The following is a 14,327-nucleotide window of genomic DNA, read 5'->3' as shown; positions in this document are numbered from 1 at the left end:
TCGATTAAGATGTGATTGAGCAGCCAATTCGATAACTAATGTATTATTTATGTTGCCTATACAGCTGTTCTGTCTGCCCAGCGCTTCCGCCGGGCCGCGCGTGTGTGTGTGTGTGTCCATACCTTAGACATCTCTGTTCAGGATCGATTGTTTCACGGAAATTGGTGGTCTTGTTTTTAATATGTGGCTCCAGAATCGCTAGCAAAGCATTAAACTTTTCCACTGACATTCTGAGGTAAATTTTTAATCGCTCAGGATAAATTCGCATTTCGCGACTCCTCGATAAGGAGGTGCTTCCTCTCGGCGCAATTTCAGGATTGGATGGACCCAATATATTCTCTTTCTTCTCTTTTCAATAATAGAGAGGACAACACAATCATCCTCACTACTTGAGGAATCCATTTTGTATTTTTGTGCGTTTTTTTCCCCCGCAAAGGTTTAATAAATACACATCGGACTCAGGGGGCAAGGTTTCTGTGCGTGACGAATTTTTAGGCGGACGAACACGAAAAAACATACGAAAATTTTCGGACTCAGTGTGCAATGGCCTTTAGCCTACTTTTACAAAAAAAAAACTGCTTCTACGGGGCCATAACATAAGCTACAAGGTAATGGAGCATTTTATACATTTTTGTGTTTCTTTAGAAATAAATAACGGACAAATGGGGTCTTCAAACGCCTCAGATGTAAAGATTTATTCACCGTCAAAGTGACGCCAAAATGAATGGGAGTCAATGGGAATGCTAACGCAAGTGAAGTTCTGCTACAAGATGGCGGCACCCGACCGGCTTCAACTTGCGGTCGATGGATTACCCATAGATATCTATATAAAGGCTAGATATCTCGTCCACGCTGCTGGCCAATGGAGGTCGACGTCTGCACCTGGCGGCCATCTTGTCACAGGCAGCTCGCTCACTCGTAACATTGTGTTAATGGTACATGTACTATTTAAATGACCATAACTTGCTCAATTTTCTACCGATTTTCAAACGGTTTGGTTTGTTATAAACGTCAGAGATGTAGAACGTCACTGCATACTTATGAATAAAAAGTGTATAAATAAATAATCACCCAGATAATTATAGCCACGTTAATAACGCTTGTAAGAAACCAAACCGTTTGTAAATCCGTCAAGATTTCAACGAGATAAGAGTATTTGTGTTCGTGCTGACCACTCATCTTAGCTTGTCTGTGACAAGATGGCCGCCGATGATGACGATAGAAACTCCGCCGTAACACATCTAGCCTTTATATACATATCTATGGGATTACCCCCTTGGTGGTTTGTTGTTGTTCTGCCTCATCTCTTTCATTTGTTGAATAACGACTCGGGCAAGTGTTGCCACCTCGTGGACAAAGTAACTACTGCAAAAAAAGTTCAATGCACATATACGAGCTGAGCGGACAGAGTGAGTGCAGTTAGAAAAACCTGTCAGCTTGTGTTTGTGTGCACTACGCCGATGATTACATTTTGTCACATGCACTGTACATTGGTGTAAAAACAAACAAAAAAAACATGTATGCAATGACTGCTTCAAACACAGCAGTTACAATTCAGCCTAAAACTGATAGCAGACGAGACTTCCAAAGACAACAATGGATAGAAAAATTGCTTAGTATGAAAGTGCATCCAACAGAATAACCCCATCTAACACAAGTGTCCATGATACACACTCTTAAAGTCCTAAAGCAACCCAGACACAGCATCTCTCCTGCCTGAACCGCCACAGGCCCCATGAGGAAGCAGGACATCAGCTGATTCTCTGATAACGGTTTCAGCTTATGATTACTCCGACAACACTTGAGGGTAAAAATAGGATTCAGTAAAGATCCAAACAGATGAACTGAGCTGACGTATTATTACCAAAGTCACTGTGTTGCTGCTGAACAGGATCTCAGTGTGTGTCACTGCAACACAGCCCCGATATTAGATCTGCTGCAGATGTGTGTGTCTCCTTCCGGCTCTGGATATGCTTACACTGAGCAGACAGAGCCACGAAACACACTGCGCAGAAAACAATCATATTTCATCATAATATTTATACCCTTGAAAATGACTTTTCCAGCCATTGTTTGTGAACAGATTGAGCCTCGGCGAGGAGTAATTACTGCACGTTTAAATCAGCACTGATTATCTGATTACATGCATGAATTAATGTGGAGATACATTGACTGTGTGCATCTGTCAGCTGCTCATTAACTCAACATCAATCACATCTGTACAGCAGGACAATTCACACACACACACATATATTTCGGAAAGATTCGTGATTGTTCTCCAACTGGTAGCGCAAATTCTCCTTTAAGTACAGATTTATTTTTATGATATAACTTTGCTTTTGGCCATTCTGTCTTTTATATGGACACTGTCGCCATGACAACAGTTCATCCGAGTACAGCAAACACTCTTCATGTTGTTGATGACATCAACTACACCAAATATCAAAAGTAACACAAGGTAAAAAGGTCTACATATTAACATCATCGCATACAGAATCACAGGCTTGTTTCCTTTTATTTCCCTAAAAATGAAATATTTCAGGATCGTAGATTCAGACAAGCAACAAAAAAGTGATGCTATTAACCTCATCTTTATTTATTTTATAGCAAAATTAATGCAGATGGCTAATTTTTACGGAAGCCCTGAACCGCAACCTAAAAAAAAAAAAAAATCAGTAAAAAAAAAAAAAAAATCTGTAAAAAAGAAAAAATCTGTAAAAAAAAAAAAAAAAATCTAGCATTTCGAGATTAAAGTCGAAATGTTTCGAGATTAAAGTCGAAATGTTTCGAGATTGTGAAACTTATCAAAAATACTGGAAAACTTTTTCAAACCGCCGTCGGGGAAAAAGTTAATAAATAATCACAGTTGATAAATTTGTATTTTATAATATAGAAGTCTCTATAAAAAAAGGCTGCATTTATTTGATGAAAAAATATGTAAAAACAGTGATATTGTGAAATAGTATTACAATTTAAAATAACCTTTTTATTTTAATCTATTTTAAAAATGTAATTTATTACTGTGTTTGAGGAAACTTTGATCCTTGATCCTTTTTATGGGATTCTTTAAAGAAAAGAAAAACCCCAGCATTTTTCTGAAAATACCTTTTGTAAAATTATAAATGTGCATACTATCACTTTCAAATGATCAATTTAATGCATCCTTGCTAAATAATATTTATTAATAAATTGTCCTGCCCTCATACTTTAAATAGGCCTTAAGCATATAACATCTAAAATATAATATTTAGTGTATTTAACTACTATTGATTAATCATTTGTAATGTAGATGACTGTTATATAAAACAGGGAGATTATCTTGACTATAGTTGGACTAATAGGAAATATTGATGCTGTCCTTCAGCATAATAAAATATAGCTCAAGTTTAGTTAAAAAAAAAAAAGCCCCAAATCAAGTCAAAAAGAGCAGAGCACAACCACAAACCACAACATTTTCCTACCGGATATGCTTTTCTCACTGATCTGGACTTTTATATGGAATATATAATGTGATATATGGGCATAATCGCATTTCCAAAATAAAAGTTTGTATTTACATAATGTATATGTGTGTGTGCTGTGTATGATTATTTTGTATATATAAATACACACACACATGCATGTATATTTAAAAAAAAAATTTACTGTATCATTTTTATTACATATAAATATTTTATATATAAATAACACATTATGAAATATATACATGCATGTTTGTGTATTTAAATACATTTTGGATGCTTTTATTTTTATTTTGGATGCGATTAATCATATTTTGTAAATTTGTCTTACAAAATACAAGCAAACTAAGAGTTACGTTCGAAGGCAGCGAGGTGCACAAGACCAAGGTGTCACTGAGGGATCATAATTCCCCCAGAATTCCCTAACAGCACATATGGTTGGCACTTGTGGTCATCTGAGGGGAAAACTCATGAAAACTCATCACAGTTGACTGTAGTCTATAGAAGAACAGACAAACACACACACAGAGGCATGCTGGGTAATTGCAAGCTCACCCTCTCCTCCAGCTCGTCTCCGGGTGCGTCTTTCCCGTCGGGAATGTCTCTGCAGACGGGCAGCGCTTTCTTCAGCGCCGGCTCGCGGTTCAGGGTGGTGTAGCCCACGTGCTCGTAGATGGGGTTGATGGTCATCTTAGATATGTACTCGGCTGCTTTGGTCTCGATGTACAGCGTGATCAGACCGTCCGTCACCAGGTCGTGGATCGACTCGAAGCGTTTCTCCCCCACAAAATGCTTCCCATCGTAAAAGAGACGGAAGTTTCGGGTCTGATTCCCAAAGCTGAAAGAGAGAATGAGGAAATGAGTGTGTGTTGGACCCGAGCGCTGTAACACACAGCTGTGAGAAGATCCAGAGAGGAATGATGAATGAACATGGACACACACACACACACACACACACACACACACACACACACTGAACATCTATGGTTGAATCAGCTTCCTGTACTTGTTGTAGTTATGAGGGTGAAAAGCTCATATGTTGATCAATACAAAGACCGGATACTCTATATATACACACACACACACACACACACACACACACACACACACACACACACTTAAATGTCTAATTTAAGTGTTGTATTTTGTTGTATTTTAACCTAAAACGTATCTATAGACTTTAAAACAAACAACAAACCTAGTTTTTCAGGCAATTCGAAAAATATTTAGTAGGGCTGTCAAACGATTAATCGCGATTAATCGCATCCAAAATAAAAGTTTGTGTTTAAATAATATATGTGGGTGCACTGTGTATAATTATTTTAAATATGAAGAGTTGCCATTTGAAATTTTCTTCTTTAATGATGATTTTTATCAAACTTGTATATTTAAGTTCAGTAATTTCACTTAAATGGCAAAGATATTTACCTATTAATTGTTATTTAAGTGAAATTACTGAACTTAAATATACAAGTTTGATAAAAATCATCATTAAAGAAGAAAATTTCAAATGGCATTTAGAGGCTTTTGCATCTGAAATCTTCATATATAAATACACACACATGATTGTATATATTTAAGAAATAATTTCATCTATATACTGAATATAGATTTATATATAATTTACATAATATTTTATATATAAATAAAAAAAAAATTCTTAAATATATACATGCATGTGTGTGTATTTATTTATAAACAAAATAAATATACACAGTGCACCCACATATATTATGTAAACACAAACTTTTATTTTGGATGCGATTAATCGCGATTAATCGTTTGACAGCCCTAATATTTAGCAAAACTGCAAAGTTTTATCGCATTTCGAGGTGATTTTTGGATAGACTTATCACGAGAGGAAAAATTGACGTTTTAGTCTCATAACATCGGGTAACGGAAATGACGTCATTTCGCAATAGTTTTTAATCGACATTTAGAAAATATCGCAAACGATTTGCGCAAATATGTAAAGGAAACGCAGCTAGCCGGCTACTGTGCTCATTCAAACGCATTCAGCTCATGATAAGCGTTTTCAGCATCTCAACTAGGCTCACATAAAATGACAATCAAGGAATTAACTGACGACTTTTACCGAAACACATGCATCATTTTCAATGTCAACCGCATGAGAATAATCCACTTCAAAACCAAAACAGCCCAGTTTAAGAGACTAGAATAAACACACATCTCAGATGCTGTATGCTAATCAGACAACAAAATCAACATTTTCATCCAAATTTATAATATTTCTAATTTCCTATTAGTTGAAATACTTGAAAACTGCAGGTTGACAGTCTATGGATTGTAACATGATCAGAGATATGAGCCACTGGAAATGACAGGACAGCTGAGGTTTTATAATGCATGAGCTTCCTGTTTGAGTTCCCACAGAGAGACACACACACACACGCCCAAAATCAGATGCACACAGCCGGATCTGGAAACACTTACAGATACTCACAACAAGGTTCATATCAGAAACACACACAGTTAGAGGTTTGTATGGCTTCTTGACTCACGCATGGAAACAGACGCACCACACACACACAAGCATATGCACAAAGGCTCATGTCATTAAAGCCTGATGGCAACAGAGCTCTTTGATGTTAAAGCTTTTGCGCACAGGACACAACAGATGCTTTCTCTGAGGAATCACATGCCTGAGGAAGAGCGAGAGAGAGAGAGAGAGTGTGTGTGTGTTTGGACTGGAAAGCACCCGCATGCAGCGTGTAGCAGTGTGTGTCCGTCTGCTCAAGTGAGCAGATTAAAGGGATTATCTCTAGACTTTTTGTGTCTAGCGCGGCACGCACGCATGCACACACACACTTTTTTTTACTATATTTGAGGAGGACATTGCAAAGACTTCCACTGATTCAATATCAGGTTAACGACTTAACCCCTAGACCTATCCATTACAGAAACATCTGCAAAACACTAGTTTAAAAAAAAAAAATGTTTTGGACGATTTATACGTTTTTTTAACCAATAAAGACTTGTAATAGTATGATATTTCACTATATAAGTGAGGACATTTGGCCCTCACAAGTATCGTCAAACCTGTACACAAACACACAATTACCAGTGGTGGAGGAAGTACTGAATCTCAGTACTTAAGTAAAAGTACAAATACCCAGATAAATATTTACTTTAGTAAAAGTAGAAGTAACACAATGACCACCATACTTAAGTAAAAAGTAAAAAGTACTTTATTTTAAATGTACTTTAAGTATTAAAAGTAAAAGTACTTGCATAACAATTTATTATCTTAATGTCTATTTTCTAATGATTAATAAAACATTTAATTCTAACTCATTCAACCTAATAGCCTACTCCTATAATGATGTTTAATAATGATGGAAAAAATGTCACCATTTCTGAAACAAGCTTGCAATTAGGCAATATACACATCATGCTTATCCTTACTATATGTTAATAACTATGTTTGGCAGTAAACGAGATGAATTTATGGTGTAATTCTGAACCTCTTGGCTTGCCATAATCTTAACCAAACCAAACATATATTACACACGGTGTGTTTCCTATGCATGTAAAAACAAATTTTCGCGTATGAGTTGCACGATAAACACACTGCGTGTGAGACGCATTTAGTGTGACCGGGTTGATGTATCTATGGCAACCAAACAAACGTCACTGGTGAGACAAACGTGCAACGAACGGACGGTCAGATTACGTTTTGGCAGGGAAAAAACTGATCAGAAAATGTAACGAAAATGTAACAGAAGTTGTAGAAATGTAGTGGAGTAGAAAGTATAATAATTGCTGCAAAATGTAACGAAGTAAAAGTAAAAAGTAAGCACTATTTATTACTTAAGTAAAGTAAAGATACGTGAAAAATGTACTTAAGTAAAGTAACGAAGTATTTGTACTTCGTTACATTCCACCACTGACAATTACACACTCACAACAACAAAAGACCTCTAACTCCTCACTTACATTTACATAACCTATACTAGGCCTGCAACTAACGATTATTTTGATAATCAATTAATCTGTTGATTTTTTTTTTTTTGATTAATCAATTAAATCAGATCAAAAATCTAAACATTACAAAAAAATATGTCCTTAGAAATGGGTTATTCACTACTGTAAAGCGACGTGACTGGCTGATGGTTTCCAAGCACAGCGCCCAGACATGACTCATTGATAATAAAATGAGTTGTCAATAATTTTCATTATCGATAATAATTGATTTTATTGTTGAAACCCTAACCTATACCAATCAAAAATGTGATTTTGTAATGTTTTTGAAAGAAGTCTCTTCTGCTCACCAAGACTGCATTTATTTGATTATAAATACTAACTGTAATATTGTGAAATACGTATTATTAGAATATAAAATAACTTTTCTATGAGAATATACAGAAAAATGTCATTTATTCCTGTGATCAAAGCTGAATTTTCACCATCATTACTCCAGTGTCACATGATCCTTCAGAAATCACTCTAATATGATGATGAATCTTATCAATGTTGAAAACAGTTGTGCTGCTTCATATTTCTGTGGAAACTGTGATACTTTTTTCAGGTTTCTTTGATGGATAGAAAGTTCGAAAGAACAGCAGGTAAATCGGTGGGTACATTTTTGTGTAAACAAAGCACTAGTGTCGCTTTATAAAAAAAAAAGGTTGAACCACTGGAGTCTCAACAGATTACTTTAATGATGTCTTTACTATTATTCTGGGGCTTGAAAGTGGAAGTTGAATTGGATCTCTATGGAAGGACAGACAGCTCTCGGATATCATCAAAAATATCTTGATTTGTGTTCTGAAGATGAACGAAGGTCTTACGGGTTTGGAACGACATGAGGGCGAGTAAATGATGACAGAATTGTAATTTTAGGGTGAACTAGGTGAATTTGTTCTGTGAATAGCTAATACACATTAAGACTGATGATTTAACTACACTGATCACACATCAGCCAGAGCTAAAATAAGACAAACGCACATGGGCAAAGACACGTGAGCTAGACTGGAGAAAGAGAGAAGATCTAGGTTCGAGATGGTTGGGTCAAAGGTCAAAGTTGAAGGTTGGCGTACCGCAGAGCTAAAGTGTATGTTCCTGGCTGTCTCTGGCTCTCTCGGATCAGATAACTTCCTTCAGCCACACTGAGTAGTTGGTCAGCTTCCTCTCTGGAGATCATCCCATGATACCTTCACAGCAAACCAAACAGGGAAGATTAATAAAATAGCACATTAGAGCTCAAACCAAATTTGCTTTTAAATAGGAAAAATACACTACTGTTCAAAAGTTTTATGAATTAATATTTTATTTAGCAAGGATGAATTAAGTTGATAACAAGTGACAGTAAACGTTACAAAAATGTATCTTCAAATCAATTTCTATTGAACTCTCTCAGCCATCTCTCTTTCAACAATCTTTCTTCAATTCTCCCTCTTGATCTCTATCTTCTCCCCCTCCACGAGTGGACACACCCATTATTGCTGATTGGCTCACTCTCTCCCCCATCATGAGTGGACACGCCCTTGCTGCTGATTGGCTGACTCCTCTCCCATCACGAGTGGACAAGCCCCCTACTGCTAATTGGCTCAATCTCTCCTCCCCATCATGAGTGGACACACCCCTTACTGCTGATTGGCTCTCTCATTCCTCCCAACACGGATGGGCACGCCCCCTACTGCTAATTGGCGGAATCTCTCCTACCCCATCATGAGTGGACATGCCCCCTACTGCTGATTGGCACTCTCTCTCCTCCACCATCGCACGCGGACACGCCCCCCAGTGCTGATAGGCTACTAGAGTGTTGTGCTTCTCGTTCTGATCCACTGTCGACAGCGTTTCTCAGAAATCTCTTACTGTACCTTTAAATAGGATATTGATCAACTGTGGATTCATGTACAGTAGAATCTAAACTGGTTCAGTAATGCGTGTAATGAAACTCACTCTCTTCCGTAATATTTGGGCCGATTCTCCACCTGCAAAAGTCATAAGAGAGATATCATTACTAAAAGTTATCACAGTACTTCACTATTACTCAGCAACACACACAGACTTGGAGAACAGTACAGTCTTAAGTATTATAAGAGTTTATTAAGAGATTTCCATTATTTGAAATATCGAGGTATATAGGGAAGATGTGCGCATAAACAGGGGCATCTCGCTCCACTACTGGGGCAAGTTGACCCCCGTCCAGGGGCAAAAGCCCTCTAGGGTAAACTCATCCAAACCGCTTTCGCAGAATATGTAAAATACAGCTGATATCATTTTTAATAATTTATGTCTATGGAAAAGGTGCCATGAATCTAAAATACGAAATCCCATATTCTATGTAAATTTATGCATTGTGACTATTTAATTGAATAATTCACAGGAAAATCAAATAAAGAAACTGCAGTCAAAACTTCATCTTATTCTATGAATTATATATAGGCCTTTATTTGTTTTTAATGGGATGTCATAATAGCAATAGAGTGTGAATTCTGCTCAGATGGCCTGTGGGTTAATTATGAGATCTTTGGAATGTGTGTTTAATTCAAGGAACAATTTATAAAAATTATGAAAACACCAGCAACATCACGGCAGTGAAGACCTTCTGTCCAATTCTGAGGCTGACTGGGTCATTTTACTGATTTTCTCTGAATTACTGTCAACCAGATATTCCTCATTACCAAACAGACATTATTTTAACATTCCACATTAAAAGCACACAACAATATTTGACAGAATACCACAACTGACAGAGCAAAGACTTGGCAAAGACTGGGAAAAGACTGGGCAATAACTGGGCAAAGACTGGACAATGACTGGTCAATCTGGGCAAAGACTGGGCAAAGACTGTTTAAAGACTGGGTAAAGACTGGGCAATGACTGGGCAATCTGGGCAAAGACTGTTTAAAGAATGGGTAAAGACTGGGCAATGACTGGGTAAAGACTGGGCAATGACTGGGTAAAGACTGGGCAATGACAGAGCAAGACTGGGCAAAGACTGGGCAAAGACTGAGGAATGACTGGGCAAAGAATGGGCAAAGAATGGGTAAAGACTGGGCAAAGAATGGGCAAAGACTCGCAATGACTGGGCAATCTGGGCAATGACTGGGCAAAGACTGGGCAAAGACTGGACAAAGAATGGGCAAAGACTCCCAATGACTGGGCAATCTGGGCAATGACTGGGCAATCTGGGCAAAGACTGGGCAAAGACTGTTTAAAGACTGGGCAATGACTGGGCAATCTGGGCAAAGACTGTTTAAAGAATGGGTAAAGACTGGGCAATGACTGGGTAAAGACTGGGCAATGACAGAGCAAGACTGGGCAAAGACTGGGCAAAGACTGAGGAATGACTGGGCAAAGAATGGGCAAAGAATGGGTAAAGACTGGGCAAAGAATGGGCAAAGAATGGGCAAAGAATGGGCAAAGACTCGCAATGACTGGGCAATCTGGGCAATGACTGGGCAAAGACTGGGCAAAGACTGGACAAAGAATGGGCAAAGACTCCCAATGACTGGGCAATCTGGGCAATGACTGGGCAAAGACTGGGCAATGACTGGGCAATGACTGAGCAAAGACTGGGCAATGACAGAGCAAAGACTGGGCAATGACTGCGCAAGGACTGGGCAAAGACTGGGCAATGACTGGGCAAAGACTGGGTAAAGACTGGGCAATGACAGAGCAAAGACTGGGCAATGACTGGGCAAGGACTGGGCAAAGACTGGGCAATGACTGGGCAAAGACTGGGTAAAGACTGGGCAATGTCTGGGCAAAGACTGGGTAAAGACTGGGCAATGTCTGGGCAAAGACTGGGCAAGGACTGGGCAAAGACTGGGCAAAGACTGGGAAATGACTGGGAAAGAACTGGGCAATGACTGGGCAATGACTGGGCGATACCACAACTGGCCAGTATTTCAGACAGCCATATACTGTAAGAAATGCTGCTAATCCATATTTTATTCAGATTAATTTAGTAATGAAGAAATGCATGTTTAAGATTGACTTATTTTGAATTTATTTTTATGCTCATTACTTTGAAATCTATCAGGACACACTGCTTAACTCATGATCATAATTTTAATGGAAAGGTCTGTAAAAACGCTATAGTAAAAAAAAATTTAATTGGTTAACAGTAAATGGGACATTTCATGCAATTTTGCTGTAAACGTGAATGTACATTTTGAAAAAAGACATCTTATTAATAGTGCATTCCCAGAATGCTTTTTCATTGATTTCTTCCTTTTTTCTAATCATACATCAGGGTTTTATGTTACATCTTATGTTGTTAAACGAATGTTTACTGTAGTATTTTAGTGTCTTGTGTGTTTTCTACAAATGTTCGTTGGTGACATTTAACCCTTGATCCAACAACAGCATCTATAATCAGCCCAAACACAAATAAATGAGCATTACACCCTCCCTGCTGATGAACCCCGAGCTTCCAGAGACAGAGAGAATCCAATCATCCCCCTTCCCCCAGTCTCTCTCTCTCTCTCTGTTTCTCTCACACACATCTTAAACACAGGGCAGAAGAACAATGTTCTGTGTGAGAAGCTTTACAAGGTCTGAGGAAAATATATATATATATGAACTTTAAGAAAAATAAAAAGGTGCTACACAATGCGAAAGGCAGATTATAAGAAAACATGAACACCCCTGAAATATATTCAACCGAGAGGAATAAACCAAACCAGTTCAGCTTTAACATGTAATGAAACTGTCAGTCGGTGAATGACTGAACGTTTCTGGGTAAATGGGATGTGGGATGGAATAACATCGTTTCCTGATGAGAATAAAAGCAGAAGTGTTTTGTAAAGCAGGGTTGTGTGTTTATGTGTGTGTGAAGCGGGTTGTAGGTGAGATGACCGACAGGGTAATAAAGCCAGCTAATGATGGGAATCAGCAACACTATAGAGCTGATCAATCACTGGAAGCCAGTTTAACAGTCAAAGGGCCTGTGTGCATGTGTGTGTGTGCATGTGTGTGTGTGTGTGTGCAGACTGCTGAGTGCGCAGTATTTTCTGCATGAAGAATGGGAGCGTCTGATTTCTGTCTGGGTTTCTCTATCAGCATCCTTAAACACTAATATCAGCAATGAGCAGGTGACAATGGAAAAATGAGCCAATTGTTTCATTTCTCACCTCATTTATAATGTTAATTTCATTACATTTGTGTCTTTCCCATTTCAGGAAAAACAGCACATTTACTTGAACGCATTTTCCTGCTCTTAATGTGCACAATTCATCAGTTCACATTATACTAAATAGATTTTTGTTTGGTCCTAAGGAATATAAAAACTGGTACGATTTCAGCCAGATTCAAACATATAAAAACAGTGTTTGCGCCTAGCCCTGAAGCTAATGCTACACCAAACATTTAGCATTTAGCATGCATGAATCGCCATTGACAGCCCAATCTGAGCCAGATGTTGACATGCTGAACTGCTCAAAAATCAATGACAGGTAGTGTGTTAAACCCCTAAAACGGCATAAGGAAAACCATGTTTGAATGTACATGATAATGATACCTGCTTCTTTTTTGCTAAATCGCTGGAATAAAGCTTTTTTCCCCCAGATGTCAGTCAGCAAACACCTCACTGATGCGATGACTCCACATGAAGCTGAGGTACAACTAGAAGAAAGGGCTTTATCAATGAGAAATAACCCAGCGGGCAAAATAAACGTCAAACATAGGCTACGCTCACACTGCAGGCTGAAACGACCAAATTCCGCCATGACAGTCTGAACGACACAGATCCGATCTTTTCAAATATTCAATCTTTTCCCAGGCCACTTGGGTATGTGGTCCAAATCCGATATGTATCCGAACTTTTGAAATGCGACTTCAACCTGAACGATCAGGTCACATATATCCAACCCACATGTCATTGCACGCACCTGTAGCTAGCCAATACACGCTAACTCCAACGCATTTCTGCACTGTTATGGGCCGCTGCAGACGTGTCTCTTCCCCAGTGTTGTGCCTAAACGCGCTCAATGAACGATAGTGCATGAACGCGTTCATATTTTGGGCGAACGTGACAGTTCACATTAAACGTACTGTATTACTGCCTCATGAACATTACTGTGAACACGTTCATTCTGGTGTCTGTGAACGTGCGCTCTCTGTCAGTTTAACTTCGTACAGTAGGGTGCCAGATTTCTATAGCGCCCTCCTGGCTAAAACACATGTAAACATGCCTTAAAATGTAGCGAAAAAACACCCAATCTGGCAACACTAGCCACCAGTGTTGCATCGCGGCCGCCGGCGACAAAGCAAGGAGCGCCAAGGACGCGTACTATCAATTAAACGGGTTTTATGACGAGGCCGGTGACGGTGAGGATCGGAAAAATCGTACATTTATGTGCAAACTTTGCCCGTCGAGAAAATAATTGTTGTCTGTGTTTGTATATGGGCTGTGGCAATAATAATAATAAAACAAAAGCTCGCAACATATGGAAAAAAAAAAGAACTATTGCGCAAACAACAAGTGACGTTGTTGACCGTTGTTTACTCTTCTGTGCATGCGGGAGATCACAAAAGGTCGCATTTAATTGGAAATCGAAAAAAAAAAATCGAATTTTTTCAAAAAATTGGAATTGAGCATTAAGCCCTGCAGTGTGAACGTAGCCATAGTCAAAGAATTGGTCATAAATGCAAATCAAACCGATCAAACTTGACATTAAATTAACGTTTTGGCGTTTATTTGATTTGCATTTTTGACCAATTCTTTGATGACTATGTTTCACGTCAATTTGATGTCTATTTGACATCATCTGCACACTGATATACTTCTATCATCAATTTCATTATGGGTTCAAACCTCATATTTTCACCATTTAACCACCGGAAGAACTTGATGTATAATCTGAATATGCTTTGAAGCATTTTGATCAAATC

At 38.3% G+C, this 14,327-nt stretch overlaps 1 protein-coding gene across 1 annotated transcript in view; it reads right to left on the bottom strand.

Annotated features, from left to right (window-relative positions):
• The window catches only part of chn1 (chimerin 1), a 72,586-nt gene that overhangs the window by 42,676 nt on the left and 15,583 nt on the right, over positions 1-14,327 (bottom strand). The window contains exons 4-6 of the mRNA XM_039647304.2: positions 9,387-9,418; positions 8,522-8,635; positions 4,017-4,299 (exon numbers count right to left, since the gene is read on the bottom strand). Of these exons, the coding sequence (XP_039503238.2) occupies positions 4,017-4,299; positions 8,522-8,635; positions 9,387-9,418 (429 nt within the window). The remainder of the gene's footprint in view (positions 1-4,016; positions 4,300-8,521; positions 8,636-9,386; positions 9,419-14,327) is intronic.

This window comes from Pimephales promelas, chromosome 7 (assembly GCF_988280905.1).
Source record: "Pimephales promelas chromosome 7, fPimPro1.hap1.1, whole genome shotgun sequence".
Lineage (NCBI taxonomy): Eukaryota > Metazoa > Chordata > Actinopteri > Cypriniformes > Leuciscidae > Pimephales > Pimephales promelas.
Note: the sequence above shows the minus strand (reverse complement) of the source record. Positions and strands in the feature narration are given on the sequence as shown.